Below are 21,227 nucleotides of genomic sequence, written 5' to 3' on the forward strand. Positions count from 1 at the left end.
GCGGAGGGTTACACTGACATCTCCCAGAGGTTTGAGAAAGAAGCGCAAGTTTGTCATCAGCGCGTACAGTAACGTTAGCTCAACTAGAGGACTTCATCAGTCTGTTCTCTGCCCGAGACTCCCACCTGATATGCCCGTGTTCACTGGACACCATGGGTAATAGTTGAATTATGCCTTCACTATCACCAGCGACATAGCTAGGGGACTGTACCGGTGACTATTTACTAATTGCCGTCTCGCTAGTGAGCTTGTTCGCTTCCGTCGTTCTCGTATTAACCATAAAGGGCTAACGTTTTTTTTTTTTAACGTTAGCCTGCTAGCTAACGTTATCCCATTGATCTCATTGATTGAAATAACTGCGCGTAACGGTGGCTTTCTGTCGGCGCGTCGTTGCACGCCATGTGTCCGTCGTTAAATAAATGTTAATTTCTTGACACGATGAGATTATTTTGTTGAGATGGCATATTTTCGCTTAACCTTGCGGAGGAGTACATTTTTAGTCAATGTCGTGCTGCGGTCAGTTTACTCGTGGCAGTCAGTGATGACGACTACATGCAATGTTATGACATTAGCGGTCCACTGGTGCGCAGCGCCCCCTGCTGTCGGCGCCGCGGTGCTGCACGAGGCGTCCGCTTTTGTAGGCTGGGCTTGATTAATGGTTTATTAGCTGTTAGATAAGGCAGGTTTGCTTTTAGGTCTGAGTAAGCAACGTTACAAAAGCGCTCTTGGATACAGAGCTAAGAGCAGTCAGGTGTTCCTACTGCATTGGCTTTTTTGTTTAAGAAAAATCTCCAAAGGTGCATGTTTTTATTGGGTTTTGGTTGCTCTTAATAGCCTTTGCATTTTATAATTGTTATAATGTGTTTTTGAAATTCCAAGTTGCTCTGCTGTTTTGCCTTGTTTTCATATTTTTATTCATTTTACAAATTAATTTTACACGTCTTTATCCTGTCCTGTTCTTTGAATATATTTTTATTTGTCGCATGCTTGAGCAGTGAAATGCAAAGTGACTGTTCTCCAGGCTAACACTAAGACATTATATCTGCTGTTTAAAAACATGAGCAGCACTTTGGTCAACGTGCTGTATAAATAAACCTGATTGGATAATATTCAGATTGGTAATGTGATTGGGATTGTGCTCACTCTGGGACAGCATTCAAACTCACGGAGTAGCAGGATTACTCATGCTTCCAACAACATTAAACCCAAACGTACGAGCTGTATCAGTGACACTCCCCTGCTTTGTGGAGTATAAATACGTTTAGACAGTAAACACTGAGTGATTTCCTGTACAGATGAAGTAGGTGCCACGGTTTTTCTGTTTCAGCGACAGCAGCTGGACTAATGCTAACTGCAGTAAACAAATCACATCATCAAGGAAATCATTGTTTTAAATATTGGTGACTTTAAAGGGTATTTACTGTTGAAGACTGAAGCTATTTAGGTGAAGGAAAGTGGAGCAGACTTTGTTTGGTTTATTCGGCTGGTCCACCACATTTAGTCCAACCTGTGTCTTTAAATGCAGCATTGAAGGCGGATGTGCTGCTGTTTTCTGTTTGGATTGTGTTGCGTAGACAGCCAGAAGCTCAGCAACTTTAAATGAAGTCGTGCTTTTGTGTTTTCTCATTCATTGTTCAAGTGCTGTTCTTCAGATTCATAGTGGAGCCGACTCAGATTTTGCAGCAGACGTAGTTTAAAACTGGTTTTATTAACCCAAAGAAAAGCATCGACTGTATTTCATTCATTGGAACGATTAATCAGTTGTTGCTTGTGAACATGACGGACTGTTGAATAAGAAAACTGTTTCTAAGGTGCATCCATATTAGGTGCAGGTACAGTCGTATTTGAATATGTGTGTGATGAGTATTAGTACCAGGGTGCCATTGCATCACGTGTCCACCAGAGAGCAGTAACACGTTTTATTTATAGTGAAACTTGGTGGCAGTTAATTGACAGTCAATTTGAGGAACGTTATCTTTGTGTTGTGCTTTGTTTAAACTAATACTGTTCACTGTGTTGTTATCAGATGTAATGTTTTTATATTGCTCATGTAACGTAGAAATCATCAACATGTTCTTCTTTCTCCATGCAGGAGATAAATGTGTTTCTGAGGCTATGATATACAACTTCCTGTTGTGTTGTATGTTTATAGGTTTGTCTGATGGCAAGACGGCTTAAATGTGACGAATGTAAAGTATTAGTGAAAAAAAAAAAGAAAAAAGAAAGTCTATCTATCACTTTTCTTCATTTGGGTAATACTGATACTGAAAAACCTTCTTGAGAAAACACAAATTCTGTGTTTTACTAGACTAATAGTCCAGGAAAATCATTTTATTTATTTGATTTGACAAAACAGTCTCACCTGAAGGTCCCTCACAATCCAATAATTCATTTTATACAAAAAGAAAGAAAAAAAAAAAGCAGCCTGTAATATTTTAATGTACTCAATCCATTCTTTTTAACAAAAAGGAGTTTGTATTTGTTGTTGGAACACAGCGCATCATCACAGCAAAATGGACGTCATGAATCAACCAAATGTGCGTTATATTAAAAACTAGAGGACCCTCAGTAGACGGATGTCGCTGCTCCTGCCGGCTATGATCACACTGAGCCCCAGGAAACCATTACTCTGTCCAACTTATGACAAAACAGGTGTTTTCTTTCACTAATCATGGTTGGCTGGTTGTCCAAGGTGAAATGGGTACTATCAGTGTATACACTACATGTTATTTAAAATATAATGGCAATACCAAAACAATGTGACCTAAACAATGACCTTGAAATATCACCCAAGGTCAAGTGTTCCATCCCCAGTGGGAAGCCTCTGTATGGCTTCCGATACAGACAGTTCACAGACAAACACACTGTGGGACTATACTTGCCCCTTGTTAGGGGCAACTATAGTTGACCAGTAGACCCTCAGTAGAGGGATATAGTTGCCCCTGCCGGCTATGACACGGCATTTTTGCAACAGTGGCCTTTGACCTCCAGCAGAGTTGTTGTTGCACTGATCGACCCCAGATTGTTCTGAGGAGAGGCCATTTCTAGCTCACCTGTAAAATATCAAGTTGTCAGACCTCAGCGGTCGAGCTAGAGACTGTTCGCAGACAGACGGACACACAGATGGGACCCATTACTCTACAGTTGCCCCCTGGTCAGGGGCATCTATAATCATGGGCAGATGGAGAGTGGGGTCATAGATCTGAAATCGGGAAAGAGTCACATATCTACGATGCAGAGGGTTCATGAGGTTTTTGTTTTTGTCCTGCTGTTCCTGAAGGGCTCAAAGACGTCAGTGGAGGATCATATAAAGTCATATTCATACGTACGCCCATCAGGAGCATCACGAGGCAGATTGTCTGTCTTACCATGTTGTCTGAAACGATCTCTTCGATGACAAATGGTTGCGTTGTGGACATTGGAGTGCCTGGCTACGGCTCTGGTCTCCAGCATGGCCACAGCCTGCTCTGGTCTCTCTGTTGTCATCGCTGCGTCATTTAAATAAAGCAGCGTTTTAAGATGGCCTCATAGTGACCGTTTAATGGAAGGACAGCGTGTTCTGATCCCAGTATCTGATAGTCGTCCTTTACAGCCACACAGGACCGTAGTGGGGATTGGTTGAAAATGTTTAACAGTTTAACTGCTCAAAGCTTTTTGGTGCACAAGTGGCTGAATTAAAGCCGTTTCTAACCAGAACACTAGAAATGAAATCTTTAACTTTTTGTTCAGTGCGTTTTCTTTAAACCCTCAGAGAACACATTAACCCTCATTTTGGATTTATAACAAATACAGAAACACTTGAAATACGAGGAATCCACGGCTGTGTCACAGAAAGTGTAGAAAATAAATAAACTAATACAAACAGTAGAAGAAAATAATAATAGATGCTTCCTTGTTATTTACAGGTTTTTATTTGTACAGAAGCTGCATTCTTCACCGTGTATTCTGAGTATGATGCTGGATGCTGTTGTGACCTCGTCTGCCTGTCAGTTGTGCTGCTGCCTGTCTTTTTAATCACAATGAGCCTTGTGGGAGTGAGAAGTTAGTTAAGTTAGTCACTTAAGTTAGTGAAATGACTGCTGATCCAGATATGCAAACACTTCTTTATTTAATTGCTTTTTTGGATCCTGAAGAAACGCTCGGTCTCGTCTTGTTTGTCCTGTACAGCAAAATGACAACAAACTTGATTTGATTGATTTGATTTGATCAATAAAAATTCAAGAATTCAATAATCAGGAGCTTTCAGGGATCCTGATGATGAATATTTTAGTTTGCTTCAGTGTTGAGGTGTGTTTAGTGGTCGTGGGAATTGATGGTTGATTTTAAGACAGTAGTTTGACAAAATGATTCACTTACTGTTGTCTTATTACTTATATCCACTTAATATTTAATACGTGTAAAATGCTACAATAGTTTTTGTTTATTTGGAAATAATTACAGGAGGTCTTTCCTCCTGACAGCAATAAGACTCTTTAAGAATCAGAATCAGCTTTAATGGCTAAATAAGTATGTACGCAACATACAAGGAATTTGGTTGCAGCTGTTGGTGTCGCACCAGGAATGAGCAAGGAAAAGAATAACAATAGAGTAGAATAACTATAGAAAGAAAAAAAAAATAATAATAATAATACTAATAAATAAAATAAGATAAATATATACAAGAATATGAACGTCTAGCAGAAAAGAATATATGGCCAGTGGTTCAAAATATGACAGTGCAAATAAAATATAATAGCACATTATCATTTGCACATTTCTGTATCTCGCTTATATATTCTTGTACATTTCATTGACTTTCTTCTATATTATATTTTCTATATTTTTTTTAAATTTTACCTTCATTTTTACACCCTGCCCTAATATTCTGTGATGTCTTTTTGCTTTGTTTACCCGATTTGTTGAACAGTAATGCTGCTGTTACACCTGAATTTCCCTCTGAGGATTAATAAAGTCTAAATCTAATTCGGATAAGTTGGGACACTAAAAGCACAACATCCTAAAAGTTGAGCCAAGTAGTAGATATAATTTTATTTAAACAACTTTTATATTTACATCCTTTTATTTTACATTATGATTTAAGTCCGAGTATTGTGTTTCCGTCGTGTTTTGGTTTTTTTTTCTCCCACACCACGTGAACGCAGCGCAGTATCTTTAGCATGAACTCCCCGTCGTCCCAGCGCATCCCACAATGCCGTGCGGCGCAGCCTCGCCGCCTTTACGTTGGAGATCAGCTGAGCGCGCTGATCGCTGCAGTGAGCGCACTGCTGCCAGCGGCTCGGCATCGGAGCGGCTCGGCGCTGCTCGGCGGCTCTCTGGTCGGGCTCGGACACCGTTTTCACCCCCCTCCTCTCCTCCTCTCCTCTCCTCCTCTCCTCCTCCTCCGATCGGGCAGGAGAGACGGGGCTTTTCAGAAACCCCGCAAGAATGTGACTCCTAACTGTGACCGGGTTTTGTGATTGTTGTTATTTTTGCCTCGGTAGATGCTCCTCATCGACTAGATCACATTTTTTTCTTCTTCTATCATCATCTGTTGTGCCCCTCAGTGCGGAATACACCTGGACTGGCTTCAGGGGAACCGTCCGGGGCTGGGATATTCCCCTTTCTTTTTTTTTCTCTTTTTAACGGGAGTGGGCAGTAATATGTCCAGGCGAAAACAGACCAACCCCTTCAAAGTTGACTGTAGGTATTCCAGGTATTGTCTATTACTATTTCACCAGTTATTTATCCACGTCACGTCCGTCTCTCGTGCTGCTTGACAGGCTTGTATTGAATTCCTTTGCATTAGTTTAGCTTGTAATTCATTTATAATCATGTATTCTTGTATGGCTGCGTGTTTCTGTTAGAAAATGACATTTAATCGATGGATATTTTTAGATTGCGGTTTGCATGAAGCAGTTTTCCTTGGCGGTGTGGTGTTTGAGATCTAGTTGTCATTTCAGTGACTGTTTATTTGTCTGTCAAGCCCCTCTGAGGAGTTATGTGTCCGTAGTTACAGACATAAAGCAGTAAATGAAATCAATCAATGAGCAGCTAAATGCCAAATAGTGTCATGCAGGGAATGAATGAGAAATTCTCCTTGTGAACTTGTTGAGGCGTAATGGAGCTCATCACCTTCCTCTCTTGCGACACGCTCGTGTAAATATCTCTGATTGATAAACGTGTGTGCAAACTTTTACCAGAAGCCTTGTGATGGTATCTGGGGCTGCTCACAGGTTCTGTAGATGTTATCTCCGTCCAATAGTTTAGCAAAAAAAATACGTTGAAAAGAAGCAGGCTTCAGAGTTTCATCATTGGTAAACCGCGATTAGAGAGAACGAGCGTTTCAACTTTTCCTTGGAACTGTTGATTCATTCTGATGTTTCAGTTTTATTACAGACCAGCAGAACTAATGGAAACCATCACGATTCAACAAATGTGCCATCTTGAGAAATTTCTCTCTTTCTTCCTTTGTAGAGTCATCGACACTATTCATACATATTTCTGACATGGATTAACTTGTAGTGAGTGTTTTCTGAGTGGCTTAGTGGCCTTGAGCAGCTTTTTTTTTGTACTCAGGGCTTCCCTGCACTCAGTCAGCAGCGCTTTACTACTGGACTGTAGTGTTGGTTTGTTTAGGTTTTATTTTGGCCTTTTTGCCTTTATTGTGTTGGACAGTTGAGAGAGAGAGAGAGACAGGGAAGTGGGGGAAGGACTTGCAGCAAAGGGCCGTGAGTGGGATTCGAACCCATGACCGCTGCATTGGGACCTGTACGTGGGTCTCCAGCTCAACCAGTTGAGCTAAAGTTGAGTTTTGTTGTGTTTATTTGTGGACATGTGCTGCTGCCTTTGGTCGTCCTTGTGAAAGAGGTTTTGATCTCAATGGGTTCTTTATCTGGTTACATGAAGGTAAAATAAATTTAATAAAATATAGCGGCGGCCCAACTGTACTGTTTGGTTGTAGAGCTGAGCTGGTTAATTGATTAATTAGTCAGTTGGCATTTTCACAATGGAGTATTTAATACAGGCAAACAACAACCCCCCATCTGAACAAACAGACATCTGGTTTCTGCTGCTTGTCTCTGACATATGAAGAGTTCATTTGCAAAAACAGGCAACTCCATTTTTGTAGATTTTCAGGAAATATTTTTGTTGTTGTTGTTTGCTTCAGATAATATCAAAGTTGAGTGGATCTGACTCAGTAGAAATGACAAAAGTAGAGATAGTAAGTTAGTTTGGTTGATATTGTCTCAGGTAGACGATGGAAACGTGGGTTTTCTGAAGCTTTGTGAAGATGGAGGTAATCTGTTTTTGAAAATGAACTCTTCATATTCTTGAACTAATACTTTTAAAGTTTTGTTCAGACACAACAAGCGGTTTAAAGACGGGACCGTGGGCTCGAGGAAACCATTTCTCTAATTGTTTCTCTACTACAAAATGGTCTGAGAGTTACCCAAAGCAAATTAATTTTAATTGAAACAGATATCCAGGATTGAGGGGGACTGTGATGCAGATATAACGTCGGTGTCACTTGGCTGCTGGCCGTCTGCCAGGATCCCCGTGTTGGTGGACAGCATGCTGACCTCTTATCTTGGACAAGTTTCTGTGCCCTGGAGGGGATTTCCCAGTCTAATCTACTGAAGTAATGCATGCTGCAGCCGTCTTTTCTAAACATAGTTTAAACTGCTGTAGAAATACATCTCGCACTTGCGCTAATCCGTGCGTGCTAATAAGCTCACACCTCCAAGAGTCCAGAGTGGGAGCTGAGAAAACCCTCAGGAGGTCCTGATACAATGTCGTGTTGACATAGGTTAGCGCGCCTCACGCTGGGACAAATGTCATAACATTTTTTTTTTTCCCAGTCTCGCCTCCCGCTGTGTCGCTGGAGTTCAGGCGCTGGGTTTTGTACACAGACTTTCCCTCCGCTCTGCTTTGATTGTTTTACCTGTCTTCTCTTGTGAGGTATGAATTGCATGCACAGAGCTGTCCCCCCCCCTGAGAGGGTCAGACCAGACAGACAGACTGACAGACCAGACAGGCAGGGAGACAGTCTGACAGGCAGGCGGGCCGACACACACACACACACACACACACACACACACACACACACACACACACACACACACAGGGAATTCCAGACAATGATACAACAGTGCTGTCTAGCTATTTATTGTTCCTCCTCGGGTTTAATGTACAACAACACCCAGAAAAGCTGCGTCGTACCAAAACTAACTCGTCGTTTCTTCTGCAGCAAAGCGACGCGTCGGCTTGTTTATGTGGTCGCATCGCTGTGGTTTCTGCAATTGTTTAGCACATAAAAGCACACAAACGAACCTGTTAGCCGCGTCAATTACAACAAACAGCAAGTTGTTTCAGAGCATTTCATTTGTTGGGGATGTTTTAAATTTACTTCCTGTATTTACCTGATGGCAGCAGTGAAGGTTCTCACAAAATTTTATATACAAACTGAAAGTAAGAAGTTTTTCCCTGTCGAGCCCGAATGTTTCCCGTTTACATGTTGACAGTGTTCTGGGCGGATCACAACCCCTGCCTAATTATTACTTTTTGTCGTGAGACTTTAGGTTGACGCCGAACGAAGCGGAGAAAGTCCACCTCAAACCTTTAATCGCTTCATCTCTCCTGCGATATCAGGTCGCCGGTTAATCAGAGTGAGAATTGATCAGACGTCTGGCCCGCCGTCGTCGCGCTCCTGTGTGTTTGGATGGAAGACGGGGGCCCCATCACTTCCTGCAGATTCAGACGGTGTTGTGTGTCTGCGTGTGTGTGTTGGTGTGTGTGTGTGTGTGTGTGTGTTTTGGTGAGAGGACGGCGGCTGAAAAGGAGAAGGAGGGGCCTTTGAATTCAACAGGACCCCCATTGCTTGGTGTTTGAGTAGAGTTTTGGCATTCTATCTTTTGTCTGTTTTGTTTTGCGCGCTACCCCCTCCGCCGCCCTGCCACCCCCACCAATACCCCCACCAATACCCCCACCACCACCACCGCCACCCCTTCCCTCTCTCTCTCCTCTACCCTCTCTTCTGTGTGTCTGTTGGCTGATGAGTTTGTCTCTTTGTCTGGATTCAGTCAGACACTGCGTCACCTCCTGCCTACAGACACACAGACTCAGAGATAACATCACAGTGGCAGAGACTGAGGGAAGGGGGGAGGGAGGGAGGGAGGGAGGGAGGAAGGGAGGAAGGGAGGGAGGGAGCAAGGAGAGACAGATGTACAGACAGAGCCCTAGCAGTGGGGGGATGGGTATCTCTCACACATCAATCATTGGCTATGTGCCGAGGAGCCAGCTTGTTGTAGTAGTTCATAGTTCAATACTCCGACCCACTCCACCACTGCTAATGAATGCTTGGATTTCAATGGGAAAAGTGCCCAAACTGCATTCACATACCAACTTCTCGCAAGTAGCCAAATAGCAGAATGACAAACCTCGAGATTGTGTCAGCCTCAGACACCGAGAGAGAGCGAGAGAGTGTGTGTCAGTGAGCGCAATACCTTTAGGATTGTGATGAGGGCTGTAATTACTTCTGTCAGTCTCAGGTAACTGAAGTCGGGATCTCTGTGCTATCTCTGATCTGTGTTAATGGAGCGAGAGCGCACAAGGGGAAGAAAATTGGATTTTAAGCTATCATTAATTTTAGCTATCTGAAGTGGGATGTTCTGGCGTGCGAATGCCAGAGGATGCTTTCAGCGAAACTGTCTCGGATGAAGCGGCGTTGGCAGTTAAATGCAGGGTCAAGTGTAATAATGAGGAAGTGGAGGGATTGAACCTCATCCTGCAAGCAAAATAAAAAATAAAGAAAAGGAGGGGGGGGGAGGCTACCATACGACAAAGAGTGGCATCACAGGGAGCGAAATGAGACGCATATGGGCTGTCATGGTATGAAGCTCTATCCTCCCCCTCAGAGCTGATGGTATAGATATGGAAGTAGTCAGAGCTACATGTAAGCAGGGAGGACAGGGGGCGAGCCAGGCTGTTCACTGTGTGGGTGGTGCTGAGAGAGAGAGAGAGAGAGAAACACACCGAGCAGCTAAGCAGTTAGCTAGAGGAGAAGAAGTGCAGGCTGCTACCCCCATGGGACTGCAGCATGGCTGGCGGAACAGCTAACATGTATCTGCGAGTGTATATGTGTGTGAAAAAGTGGGGGTTGGGATGCAAATGAAGTTAATGTGCATGCATTATATGTCAGTGGGCTCGCCTCGCTGTCTGTCTTAGCATGCGTGATGTTTCTGTGGCTCATGTGAACCCAGCCTGGTCTGCAGGAGAAGTTCTTCAGCATCCACATCTCGTCCCCAAAGTCTCGAGAAAAATGTAGAATTGTATTAATAATTTAGCGTCCGAGGCTGCGTTGTGTTTTGCAGACGGTGTTGCTGCGATCGTAGGTTCGTCAGCGTGTTGTCTTTGTGCTGTGTTGTCCTTAATCAACCAACTGTCCCAGATCAGAGACCCCAGGGTGTTTTTAATGTCCTCCTAAAAAGCTATAAACAGTACACGTACCCTCATCTATAGGTGAATTGAAAATCTATACCTTTTTGTGTACGGCTGTGACAGCAGATGCTGTTGCTACGTTGCTATGGAGATAAAGCGCTCGCATGCTGGATACAAACTCGGGGTAAAAAGGTGGCTTCTGCGCTAAAACAGACTTCGTTTACTGGCGTGCTCGGCTCCATACTAAACAGTATGAACCTAAACTGTTTTAAAAATCGGATCCTCTGGAGGTCCTGCCCGGTGGTGGACGGTCACGGAGGCGTCTGTATGTTGTGAATGGTTTGCAGGAATTGCAGAGCATCATCGCACAATAGCTGTCGTCTAAATAGTGAAACTTGGTAGATAGGTTCGGTTCCACATTCATGTGCTCCAGATGTTTGCCACTGCAGATATGAAAATGCACAAAGTATTTACAGTTCATCTGAGTTTGATTCATTCATTTGTTCATTGTCTTATGAAAGACGCTGATACACGACATCTGTATTAACTGTGGCATCTGAATAGACACGAGGAACATAGTCCATACCGTTATATTCTTCAGCTCTTATGTTCTGCTTGTATTTTCTTGTTGGTTTCAGCTTACACAGAACGTACACTCATGCTAGTAACAGGTGAGGAAACCCTTGTTACGAGCATAATAGGTGTCCCTGACTGCACTCCTCACTTCCTGTCTCCAGTCAGCCCATTGTGCTCTATTGACTGCCGCTATCTTCTTTTTCCTTCAGGGCCATTCCACACTTCAGGCATCGCAGGACTCCAACACACTATTAACATGGACGGCAGGGACGAGTTCACCGAAGACAGTGAATGCTGCAGCAACAACTCCCAAGAAATCCAAGGGCAGGATAGCCTCTCAGGTACAGGATGGAGGGACGGGACGGGGGAAGGACTGACGGACTCTGTGGGAACGTCCTCGGACTGACGGGTGTTAGTGAGAGTAAGCCCTGCTCTGTGCTCTGTTGTCTGTCTGTATTGATAGGGCTGTGTTTGCCTCCATAGAAGACAGCGATAGCGACCCTGACAACCACGGTGAAGACTCGTCCTCCAACACCTCGGCCGACGACCACATGACCACCAAGAGAACGCAGTGCCGCCTACAAGGAGCGGGAGTCAAAGAGGTGAGAGGGAAGGTAGCCGCATCGAGCAAACAAACGAATGTCCTGGCCTCAGAGAAGCCGCTCTGATGTCAGTGGTTTGTAATGATCGCAGCGCACCATTTTTGTTTATTCCTTTGATGATATTTTGCTTAAATAATTTGGAGCACTGTCTCTATGTGGCAGTGCAGGAAACCATACTGTAGCCTGAACATACAGATGTAAATTACTGACAATGATCTGCTCAGCAGCTAATTATAGGTCACCTGTTTCCCTCAGAGATGGGTGCCTTATAGATATGGTGGTTTTCATGGCAACTCTTCTGTAGGCTGTGAAGGTTCAAAGCCTTTTTTTTTTTTTTTTTTGTTCAGCTCTCGTCTGTATGAAACAGCAGTCGATGTGAACACTAATTTACATCTAGATGTCCATTATGTGTTTAATATGTGCTGTACAGCCGTTAGCCATTATAGGCTCTGATGCAGTTTTCATAGGTTAACGGTTAGCGAGCAGGCCACGGCTAATGTGTTACATCTGAGAGGAGATAACAGGGCCAACAGGAACAGGAAGCGCTCGTATGTCGTATCTGTTGTACCGGTATGTTAAGACCTGATGCGAAACACAACTAGTTACACTCAAAGTCCATCTCCGATCATTGGTTAAACCCCCAGAAACTTGTTACTACATCCCAAAATTACATATTTAGATTTTTTCTTTCCTGTCATAAGATGGCGTAGATGTAACTCCAGACCAGCGATCTCCAACTCCGATCCTCCTGAGCTACTCTCCTGCAGGTTTTAGATGTTTCCTGACTCACATTAATGGATCTCCTACAGCTTGTCGTCAACTTCTACACAAGCCTGTTAATGATCCATTAATGTGAGTCAGGTGTGTTGCAGTAACGTCTAAAACCAGCAGGACAGTCGCTCACGAGGACCAGAGCTGGAGATCGCTGCTCTACACCGTTGCTTCTTCTAGAATGTGCAGATCTATGAAGTCCCCGCTGCTTTCTCCACCCACCCCTCTGCTGCTTGAGCACACCAGCTCGCTTGCAACTCTAGCACACACTGTAAAACCACTCAGTGCTACTTAATGGCAAATACTGGAGTAATTCAGCCGTACGTGTTCGAACGGGAAACTGATTCTGAGGAAGGATAATGATGCTTGAGGTCCCACATATGAACCCTTGAAGACTGAATCTATATTTGTTTAGCAACAGCGAGCTTCTTTCACTCGCGACGTGTTTAGCACGGAGAGAAAAAACACAATATGGATATGTTAGCGTGATTAAAAACTAGTTTACATTGCAGGAGCTGTGGAGAAGAATATGTAATAACTTTTTTATTTAAGCATTTATAAAAACACTTGAATATTTGCCACTTTCATTTGACATTTTTTAGGGTAAATGAGTGAAATTGGTAGACGGAAGAGATTTATAATGTCCTGTTATCAAACAGAACTCGTGTAAGGTGTGACAGCTCGCGACTTTTGTGACGCAAAACGCGCCGACGTGCTCTTAAAAGTAACGAGCACTTCAGTTTAACGAACGCCCCTGGTGGCTGCCAATATGTTTTGTGGCCGGACCTTCTGTTTGAAAAATGTTCTGTAATTCAGCCTGTGCTTGAGTCACATCTGTGACAGCACACAGCATCATGTTGCTGTTCATGAGTCACTGGGCGCCGCGAGAATTTTGCTCAGTCACTCAACACATCATCATACGCTCGCAAAAACGCTTCAGATGGAAACATATGAAGCGAGTAGTGAACTCACAAAAGGCCTTCTGCACCTGCCGGGATACAAGCAGTAGATGTTCTATAGATAAGGGAAAGTTTAACTGTGCATACAGTCAAATGTGTTCATACCCTTCCATTAAAGAAAAGCCAAAATTCACAATAATCAGTCAAAAAACTAGAAACTGAAAAAAGTAATAATAAATAAAAATTTGCTAAATTATAAGTTAGTGAAATAAGACATTGCTTTTGAATTGTGGTGGAAAAGAATAATTTATAAAAACAAAACAAAAACTATCCCGGACAGTGATTGGCTCAAAAGGTTGTTCAACTAAATATTAGTTTGCATGCTTGTTTGCTTGTTTTTAAAAATATATATATTTCTGTTGAACCACAATTCAAAAGCAATGTCATGATTGTCATTAAATTTTTATAATAATAATAATATAATAATAAACTTTATTTATAGGGCACTTTTCAAAACAAATGTTACAAAGTGCTTTTCAATAAAAATAAATTAAAAATTAAAATACAATAAGCACACAGAATAATTGATAAAAGTAGAACGCACACAAATAAAGCAGGAAGCTATAAAACTTAAATAAAATCAGGAAAAGCTCTCCGATAAATTAAGAAGTGACTTAAAAGAGAGCACAGAGTTAGCCGACCTGATTTCCTCGGGGAGGTCATGCCAGAGCGTCGGACTGGAAACGTTCTGTTATTTATTATTACTTTTGTTAATTTCAGCTTATTTCAGTGACAGTTGTTTGTGTTTTTTTTCTTGTTTAATGGGAGGGTGTGAATAAATTTGAGGACGACTGTAATTACTCAGAAAACATTGGTTGAATCTGGTCGTATTTTTAATCCTAATTGTCCAAATTGATTGGACATCCCGTGAGTTAAACATAAAATTGCAGAAGTATTGTACATTTGTTCTTTGCACTAGTTTTGATCCTGAAATGTGTTTTAATGGAGCTCGACTTTCCTCAGGAGAGCGAGGAAGGGGCAGACCACGGCAACAACTTCGTCTGTCCTCTCTGCACGCTGGATTTTAGCAGCCCTGAGAAGCTCATCTCCCATGTCTACCAGGTGAGATCGTGTCGCTGGTCCTGGTCTAGAGCTGAACCTAGAAAACAAAGAAGCCTCATTGCCGTCTGCTGTCTTATCCAGCGCTCGCTTTACCATTTAGCCACACACGAGTGAAGATTACTATACTGTATATTTTGTTAATGCTTTCTTAAGAATGCTGGCCTTGCAGGTTACTTCTTCATCTTCATTTTACGATAATCCACACCTCGTACTCTGTGTCCTCACTTGTGAACACTCTTACCTTCAGTCACTTATTTGTATTGTAACTCCACTTTGCATAATTCACACCATCACCACTTCACACTTTTTTTTTCTTTTTCTTCCCAAATGTCAGTCAGTTTGTGGTTCTTGCACTTAAAGTTGCAGAGAGATGCTGCACGCTGTTACTTTAAGAATGAATTATTGTTTAATTATTATAACCTGTGTGGATCATATAGACGGCGGCACGAGACAGAACCGTTGCTGTGTGTGACTGATGTTGCTGTTGTCATGCACGAAAGCACCTGAGGACTCATTTGTAATCAATAAAATAGCCTGCCATGTAAATTAATCAGGTTTTTTTTTTTCCAATTTTGCATGCACATCTCATTGTGTGAGATTATTATTCAATTTCAGCAACAAGAATGTTGTATTTACCAGCAGTTTTTTCCTCAAAAACAATTAAATTTTTAGATAAAATCATAATTTTACCTGCTTGTGGTATGTTCATCACACTACAAGCACATTATAATTATTTTTTTTGCAGTCATGAAACTGAATAATATTAAAAATGTTCAAATATCTGCTTCAGTTGTTTTGTTTGCAGTCAGTGAAGCACAAAAGCAGAAACCAGCTTCGCCTCTTTTTGACCATTTCATCGTCCATCAATTTGTTCCTTTTCTAAATTTTAAGAAGCAGCTACAGCAAAAAAAAAAGTTGTCATCTTTGTAAACGTTCGCTTTTCCTGTTCTCATCTCGTCTTTAACAGCACACGACCATGATGAGCAACACCAAGAGCTATGTGTGCCCAGTGTGTGGGCGAGCCCTGAGTTCGCCTGGCTCACTTGGACGGCATCTTCTCATCCACTCCGAGGACCGCCTCTCCAACTGCGCTGTCTGTGGTGCACGCTTCACAGACACCAACAACTTTAACAGGTTTACCTCGTCTCCACCGTAGCGCTCGTCTCGGCTCTAAAACGCAGATTATTTTATTAAAAGAATAAGACTTGAAATGTTTCAGATGTAATCGATAAAATGGCGTTTGTGTATTTACGTAGATAAAAATGACAGAATGTAGCATGTTTCTGTCTTGTTAGTGTTTTTTAATTAATCTTTAGACAATTCAAACTCATCCCCACGGTTCAGTAACCAACAACAGATCTATTTATCTGAAAGCCAGACAGTGTGTTGACAGATTCAGGAGGAGGAACTATTTTACACGATGCAGTTTAATTCCTCATCCTGAGCCAAACATTTCCTTTTCAAATGATTAAAAAGTAAATTGCAGACCACAGTCTTTCTAAAGACAAATATTATAGTCCAATCTGTCAAAAAGACTGCATTCTGCATGTTTTAAATGATAATACGTCGTTAGTTCGCTACCCTGGAACACAATGGAGCAGTGGTTCTTCAAGTGTGAGGTTAGGCAGAATGCAGACATGAGGGATGAATAAAATTAGTCCTGGAATGACAGATTTAATGGAAATAAACTTGCATGTTGCTTAGCAACTACCATTACGTTTTCAAATTTAAACAGCACAGGCAAGGTCAGGACGCGCAGAAGAAGGAGAAGCAGTGAGAAACGAGAAAGAGCGCAGAAGAGAAAAGTCATGAGCTGTTGTAGTTGGCAGACGCAGGTGTTACTAAGTTTAGAAAAAAAAAATCGCCGTAAATACGTCGGAACTGAGGGGGAAGATGGAAAAGATGCTTCTTAAAGGTGAACGGAAAATCCATTTGATGTTGGAGGAAACCACAAATACATACGATCCGCTGTAGCTGTTGTTCTTTAGATGAATGTCTCCACCCAGCTACATATTCCACATAGCAACAGAGACAGTCTCTGTACAACAGAGAGCTTGTTCAGCATCTGGTCCACATGTTTTAGTCCCGCAGTGTTATCAGCTCCTCTGTGACTTTTCCAAGTGTGTTGAATGTCTTTGTCAGCTGGCAGTAGACGATGTGACACACTGTCCTGTTCATCTCTGAAACAAATCTTTCGGGGGAAATGAATAAGATGAAATGAGTCATCTTTTACCATTTGGACAAAATGGTTTCAAATCATGTCAATAAAAGCAGCTTGATAGATGAAGCTAAATCTGACTGCTGTCTAAATATGTGACTATATGGACCAGGTTGTGGTTACAAGCTGTTGGATGGCAGCTAAAAAGAAAACCAGGCTACGATGCTGGCTGTTAAACAGATTTAATTGTAGAATAGTAAAAAAAAAAAATAGGTAAAATCACTTGTATTATTAAAAACCTGACTTGCTTATCAGCTCAGGAGATAAAAATCATAAAAGCAAAACAAAGAACACCTTATCTGACAGGGAACCTTAGTAAATAATGACATTTGCTTTGAAGAAGTTTAGATTTATAAGTGTGTCTCATTCAGCTTGAGTTCGACCAGTGAAACAGTAAATTCCTCAGAGGAGCAGATCTAGACAGGTGCAAACGTCTAATCCTTCTGTGAAAGCCTCCATAAAACCAGGATGTCTCGCTTTGACCACCTTGACTAATGCTGTGTCCTGTCTCAGGGAGAAGCTCAAAGATGTCCTCGACACAACCAGGATGGATGTCGGTGGACGGGACCCCTGTTCCCTGTCCCACTCCCTCTCCAGCAGCCCCATGAGCAGCCCGGGCCCCGGCACTCACTCCTGCCACGGACCAGGCCCCAGCCCCAGCTCGTGTCAGGGTCCTCGCTCATGCCAAGCGCCTGAACCCAATCCCAACCTGTGTCAAGCCCATCGCACCTGCCAGGGGCCGGGCCACATCTCGAACCAGTGCCAAGGCCCCAGACCGTGTCACGGTGCAGGCCCGGGGTCTGGACCCTGCTCGGGCCCGGGACCTTGCACAGGCTCTGACCAAGGACCCTCCTTTCCTTCACTGCCTGACAGTCTCCTCTCTGAAGGGCCATCACTCGCGTCTATCCCCGATGCTCTTAACTCCTCCTCTTCGGGCCTTCCTCCCATCCCTGACATCCTGAGCCCTATGCCTGTGTATCCCGCCGGAGTGCTGCTGGTGTGCAACAGCTGCGTGGCCTACCAGCAGTTAGTGGAGGCCCAGTCGCCGATGCGAAAGTGGGCTCTGCGCAGGAAGAACGAGCCCTTGGAGGCCCGCTTGCAGCGTCTGGAGCGCGAGCGGACGGCCAAGAAGAACAAGCGGGCGTGCGAGACGGACGAGGAGCGCGAGATGAGGAGGCTGCGGGACAGAGAGGCCAAGCGCATGCAGAGGATGCAGGAGACGGAGGAGCAGCGGGCGCGCCGGCTGCAGAGAGACCGGGAGGCCATGCGCGTCAAGAGGGCCAACGAGACGCCGGAGAAGAGGCAGGCCCGGCTGATCCGCGAAAGGGAGGCGAAGAGAATCAAGCGACGCCTGGAGAAGATCGACCCTGCTCTGAGGACACAGATAGAACACGATCCTGCCGCGATGGCTGCCCTCACGGCGGACATGAGTCTCTTTCAGTTCCCCTGCCCCATGCCGGTCCCTTCCATTGATAATGGTCTTTTCATGAAGCTGCCCTGATAGGACCAGGCCACTGGGGGGGGCATCAGCCGGCTTCTAGCAGCATCATTAACCTCTGCACTGCACCACCAGGCTGCTGTGGTCCCAGTGAACCATTCCTAGCTGGTTTGCTCCCAGCTCCTTCTGTGTCGAACAGCTTCACACACAAACTGCTTTGTTAAATACAACGAACACTTCTTCAATTTCTAATTTATTAAAGTCTAGAAAACCTTGGGAACAGGGTTGAGAATGTTTCATATCGTATGGATGATGACATAAGAGCATGTTGTAAAGAGATTTATCTGTTCGTCAGTGGACCAGCAGATTGACGCAGTTCATTCTAGCAGGAGCAGTTACACTTCCTTTGAGGAAAAAAAAAAATCTTTTGCACATGGACCTTCAGTGACGGGAGCGGGGACTCTGTAGCCACAGCCCCCTCCTTTCTGGTCCACTCCGCCAACCCAGTGACTCGGATTTACCGGTAGCTACACCTCTCTCTTCAAGCTGCTGCCGTGGGTCCCTGGGAAGTTCACATTCAGTCTAACTACTACCTCAGCCGGCGCCGGAGTCGCGCCCTCTGTCCTGTGGCTTACTGCGTTCCAACTCCAAGCTTCCAAAGCTCTATATGTACTGTACACAACTACAGAGGATGCAGGTTGTTTTCCCACAATTTGTGTTTATATATTTATCATTCAGGCACTTTAATAGGACACAAACATTCACAAGAGCGACTAATTTGCAGACGCTCCGGTTCGACTGGAGAGCGTTTGATGATAGTGTTTGTTAGCAGATGAGCTCTGAGTGTTGGTCCTATTGAACACGCCCAGCGCTGAGCTACATTCCGTTCTCCTGAGTTGTACATCTTAATGCATCCGCCTCCTTACATTCTCTTTGCCAAGATCTCTTTTCTTTACACTCTGAATATTTTGCCAATGTCATTTCTTTTTTTTCTTTTTTTTAAACGTTCTGTTACAGAGCTTTTTCTGTGGCTCATAAAAACTCAGTCTGTGCTGCTGTTATTGTACTGTACAATACATTAGTTACCTCTTCTATATATATATATATATATATATATATTGGGCTCGTTAAAGAATATTGTGCTAAAACGTTCCATTAGGTGGTCAAAAGGAAACCGTACCTAATATGTTCACCTCAGAATTTGTCACATTACTTGAATTCTGCCCGCAAAGATGCGTTTGTTTTCCTGGTTCTGAGTCCATTTACAACATGTTGTTATTATTCTACGGAGAGAATCATACACAGATAATGCAACCTCTGCTTTGTGCAATTTGTGTAGCATTCACATGCGTTGTAAAGCTGCAGTACCTTCAAAAAAAAATGTGTACCACTTAAATTTAGGTTATTTTTTTATATCCATAAGTCAGCAGATATTTATTGAGTCACACAACAGGTGGAACTTATTTTAAACACCATTTTTTTTTGTTTCTTTCTTTCTTCCGTTACTGAGCACAGCCCACACCAGGAGATTTTTATTAATCTTATATCCATTAACCTCATTCCAGCACATATTTATGCAATATGATGTGAATATATTTTTCTCGTGAAAGTGTTTTTGGGGTTATTTTGTTTGGTATAAAAAAAAAAAAGAATTGTTTTAATGCTTAATTTCGAGGCCATGTTTGAATATCCCTCGTTTAATTTCCTGCCTGTAAGGTTACCTCCAGTTTATTTGACTCCTCTTCTCCAGATGCAAACGTTCACAGTGTCAAATGAGCAGTTTCAGAAGTATTCTTTCGACGAATACGACGAGTAGTGGTTCTGTTTGAGTCACTCCTAGACGAGAGTCCGCCTACCGGGCAGTTTGTTGCAGCAAATTTAACCGAGAAAGGGGAAAAAAAACGAATAGGGACTTTTGGTTTTATCCTCAGAGACTTTTCTAGGAGTGCATCAAACCTCTATGCAACAGATGTGCTATTTATCAAGGGAAATGGATTCACTTTTCACTGAAACTATGCAGAATGCGACTTTAATTTTAAACAGACTTCAAAGTAAAGAGTTCAGCTTCTCAGGCAATTTAACTCAGTGAGAGGGCTCCGAGCCTTGATTCAACACCCTGGTCCATAAGATTCATTTATAGACCTGATGTAACAGATTTTAGGCGGTCGTGGGACTTTTCTAGAGACACTTCTCAGATGCGTTCTCTCTTCCTAGTTCAGCACACAAAAGCAACAGGGTCTCACTGCCATCCTAGTCATGACACACTCTACCAAGGGCAGATCACTGTTTTCAAAAACTAAAAGGCTTCAGGTGTCATTTATTCCTCTCCTCCTCTCTCAGACTATGAATACTGGGTATTCTCGGAGGTTGCTCTTTGATATTGCTGTGATTCCCCCCTTTTTGTCCTGCAGTGGAATAATGGGACAGAAAAACTTCAGCGTCTGTGGTCTGACATACTATTGCAAAGGAAGTACTGTGGACTCTGAGGTGGCGTTGTGTCTTTACGAGCAGTCCTCTCAGTACGGATTAGGTAAGCACTGCATGTCGTGAAACTGCACTTGTCCTAGAATGGTTCGATATGAGCTTGTGTTCTACTGTTAGTTTATGCCTGCCTGTTTTTTACAGTTTAATCAAAAAAAAAGAAGAAAAAAAAAGAAAAAAAAGATGTTGTTAAAAATGTTGGCCTTTCTATATTAATTCTATCAGGATTTTCTCTCAATGTCCATGTTTACAAGATAAATCTCTCTGAACAAGGCCAAATGAATGAGCTAAACTGCTAACGACAGTGATCTATCAATGCATTCTGACTGGATGGACCTTCGGGGACGTCATCCTCTGTTACTGGATTAACAGATGTACAGACCACGATGAAACCTGGTAAAGAATGTTGGAAATAAACATTGAGTTTATTATAATGTTTTGCCTGTTTTATACACACAAGCACACGATTACTTTGGACAAATCTCAGAACAGTGAAGGCAGAGTGGCGTCGACTCAACGACTATGCATGAGTTTTGGGGTTTTTCAAGTCTACACCTTAATCCTCACTAGGGTCATGGGGGGCTGGAGTCTATCCCTGCTGACTCAGGGTGAAGGCAGGTTCACCTGGACAGGTAACCAGTCTATCACAGGGCTACACTTAGAGACAGACAACCAAGCACACTCACATTCACACCTACGGACAA

General features: G+C 43.0%; 1 protein-coding gene across 2 annotated transcripts; it reads left to right on the forward strand.

The window, feature by feature from the left end:
* Window positions 1-85: 85 nt before the first annotated feature.
* Window positions 86-20,957, forward strand: znf821 (zinc finger protein 821). 2 transcript variants are annotated; one of them, XM_008289348.1, is made up of 6 exons: window positions 86-156; window positions 11,202-11,333; window positions 11,476-11,594; window positions 14,288-14,386; window positions 15,354-15,520; window positions 17,118-20,957. In XM_008289348.1, the coding sequence occupies exons 1-6, from the start codon at window positions 153-155 to the stop codon at window positions 18,103-18,105; spliced, it is 1,509 nt and encodes a 502-aa protein (XP_008287570.1). In that variant the 5' UTR covers window positions 86-152; the 3' UTR covers window positions 18,106-20,957. The 2 variants fall into 2 exon arrangements, with proteins under 2 accessions (XP_008287570.1, XP_008287571.1); XM_008289349.1 differs by lacking the exon at window positions 86-156 and having other exon boundaries at window positions 11,260-11,333; window positions 11,456-11,594.
* The last annotated feature ends 270 nt before the right edge of the window (window positions 20,958-21,227 follow it).

Source organism: Stegastes partitus, unplaced genomic scaffold (genome assembly GCF_000690725.1).
Source record: "Stegastes partitus isolate 25-593 unplaced genomic scaffold, Stegastes_partitus-1.0.2 Scaffold608, whole genome shotgun sequence".
Classification (NCBI taxonomy): domain Eukaryota; kingdom Metazoa; phylum Chordata; class Actinopteri; family Pomacentridae; genus Stegastes; species Stegastes partitus.

Excerpts from the sequence above, each read along its gene's own strand:
- znf821 (XM_008289348.1), top strand. Across the intron at positions 11,334-11,475 it reads AGGGCAGGATAGCCTCTCAG|AAGACAGCGATAGCGACCCT; the intron begins GTACAGGATGGA and ends TTGCCTCCATAG. Across the intron at positions 15,521-17,117 it reads GACACCAACAACTTTAACAG|GGAGAAGCTCAAAGATGTCC; the intron begins GTTTACCTCGTC and ends GTCCTGTCTCAG.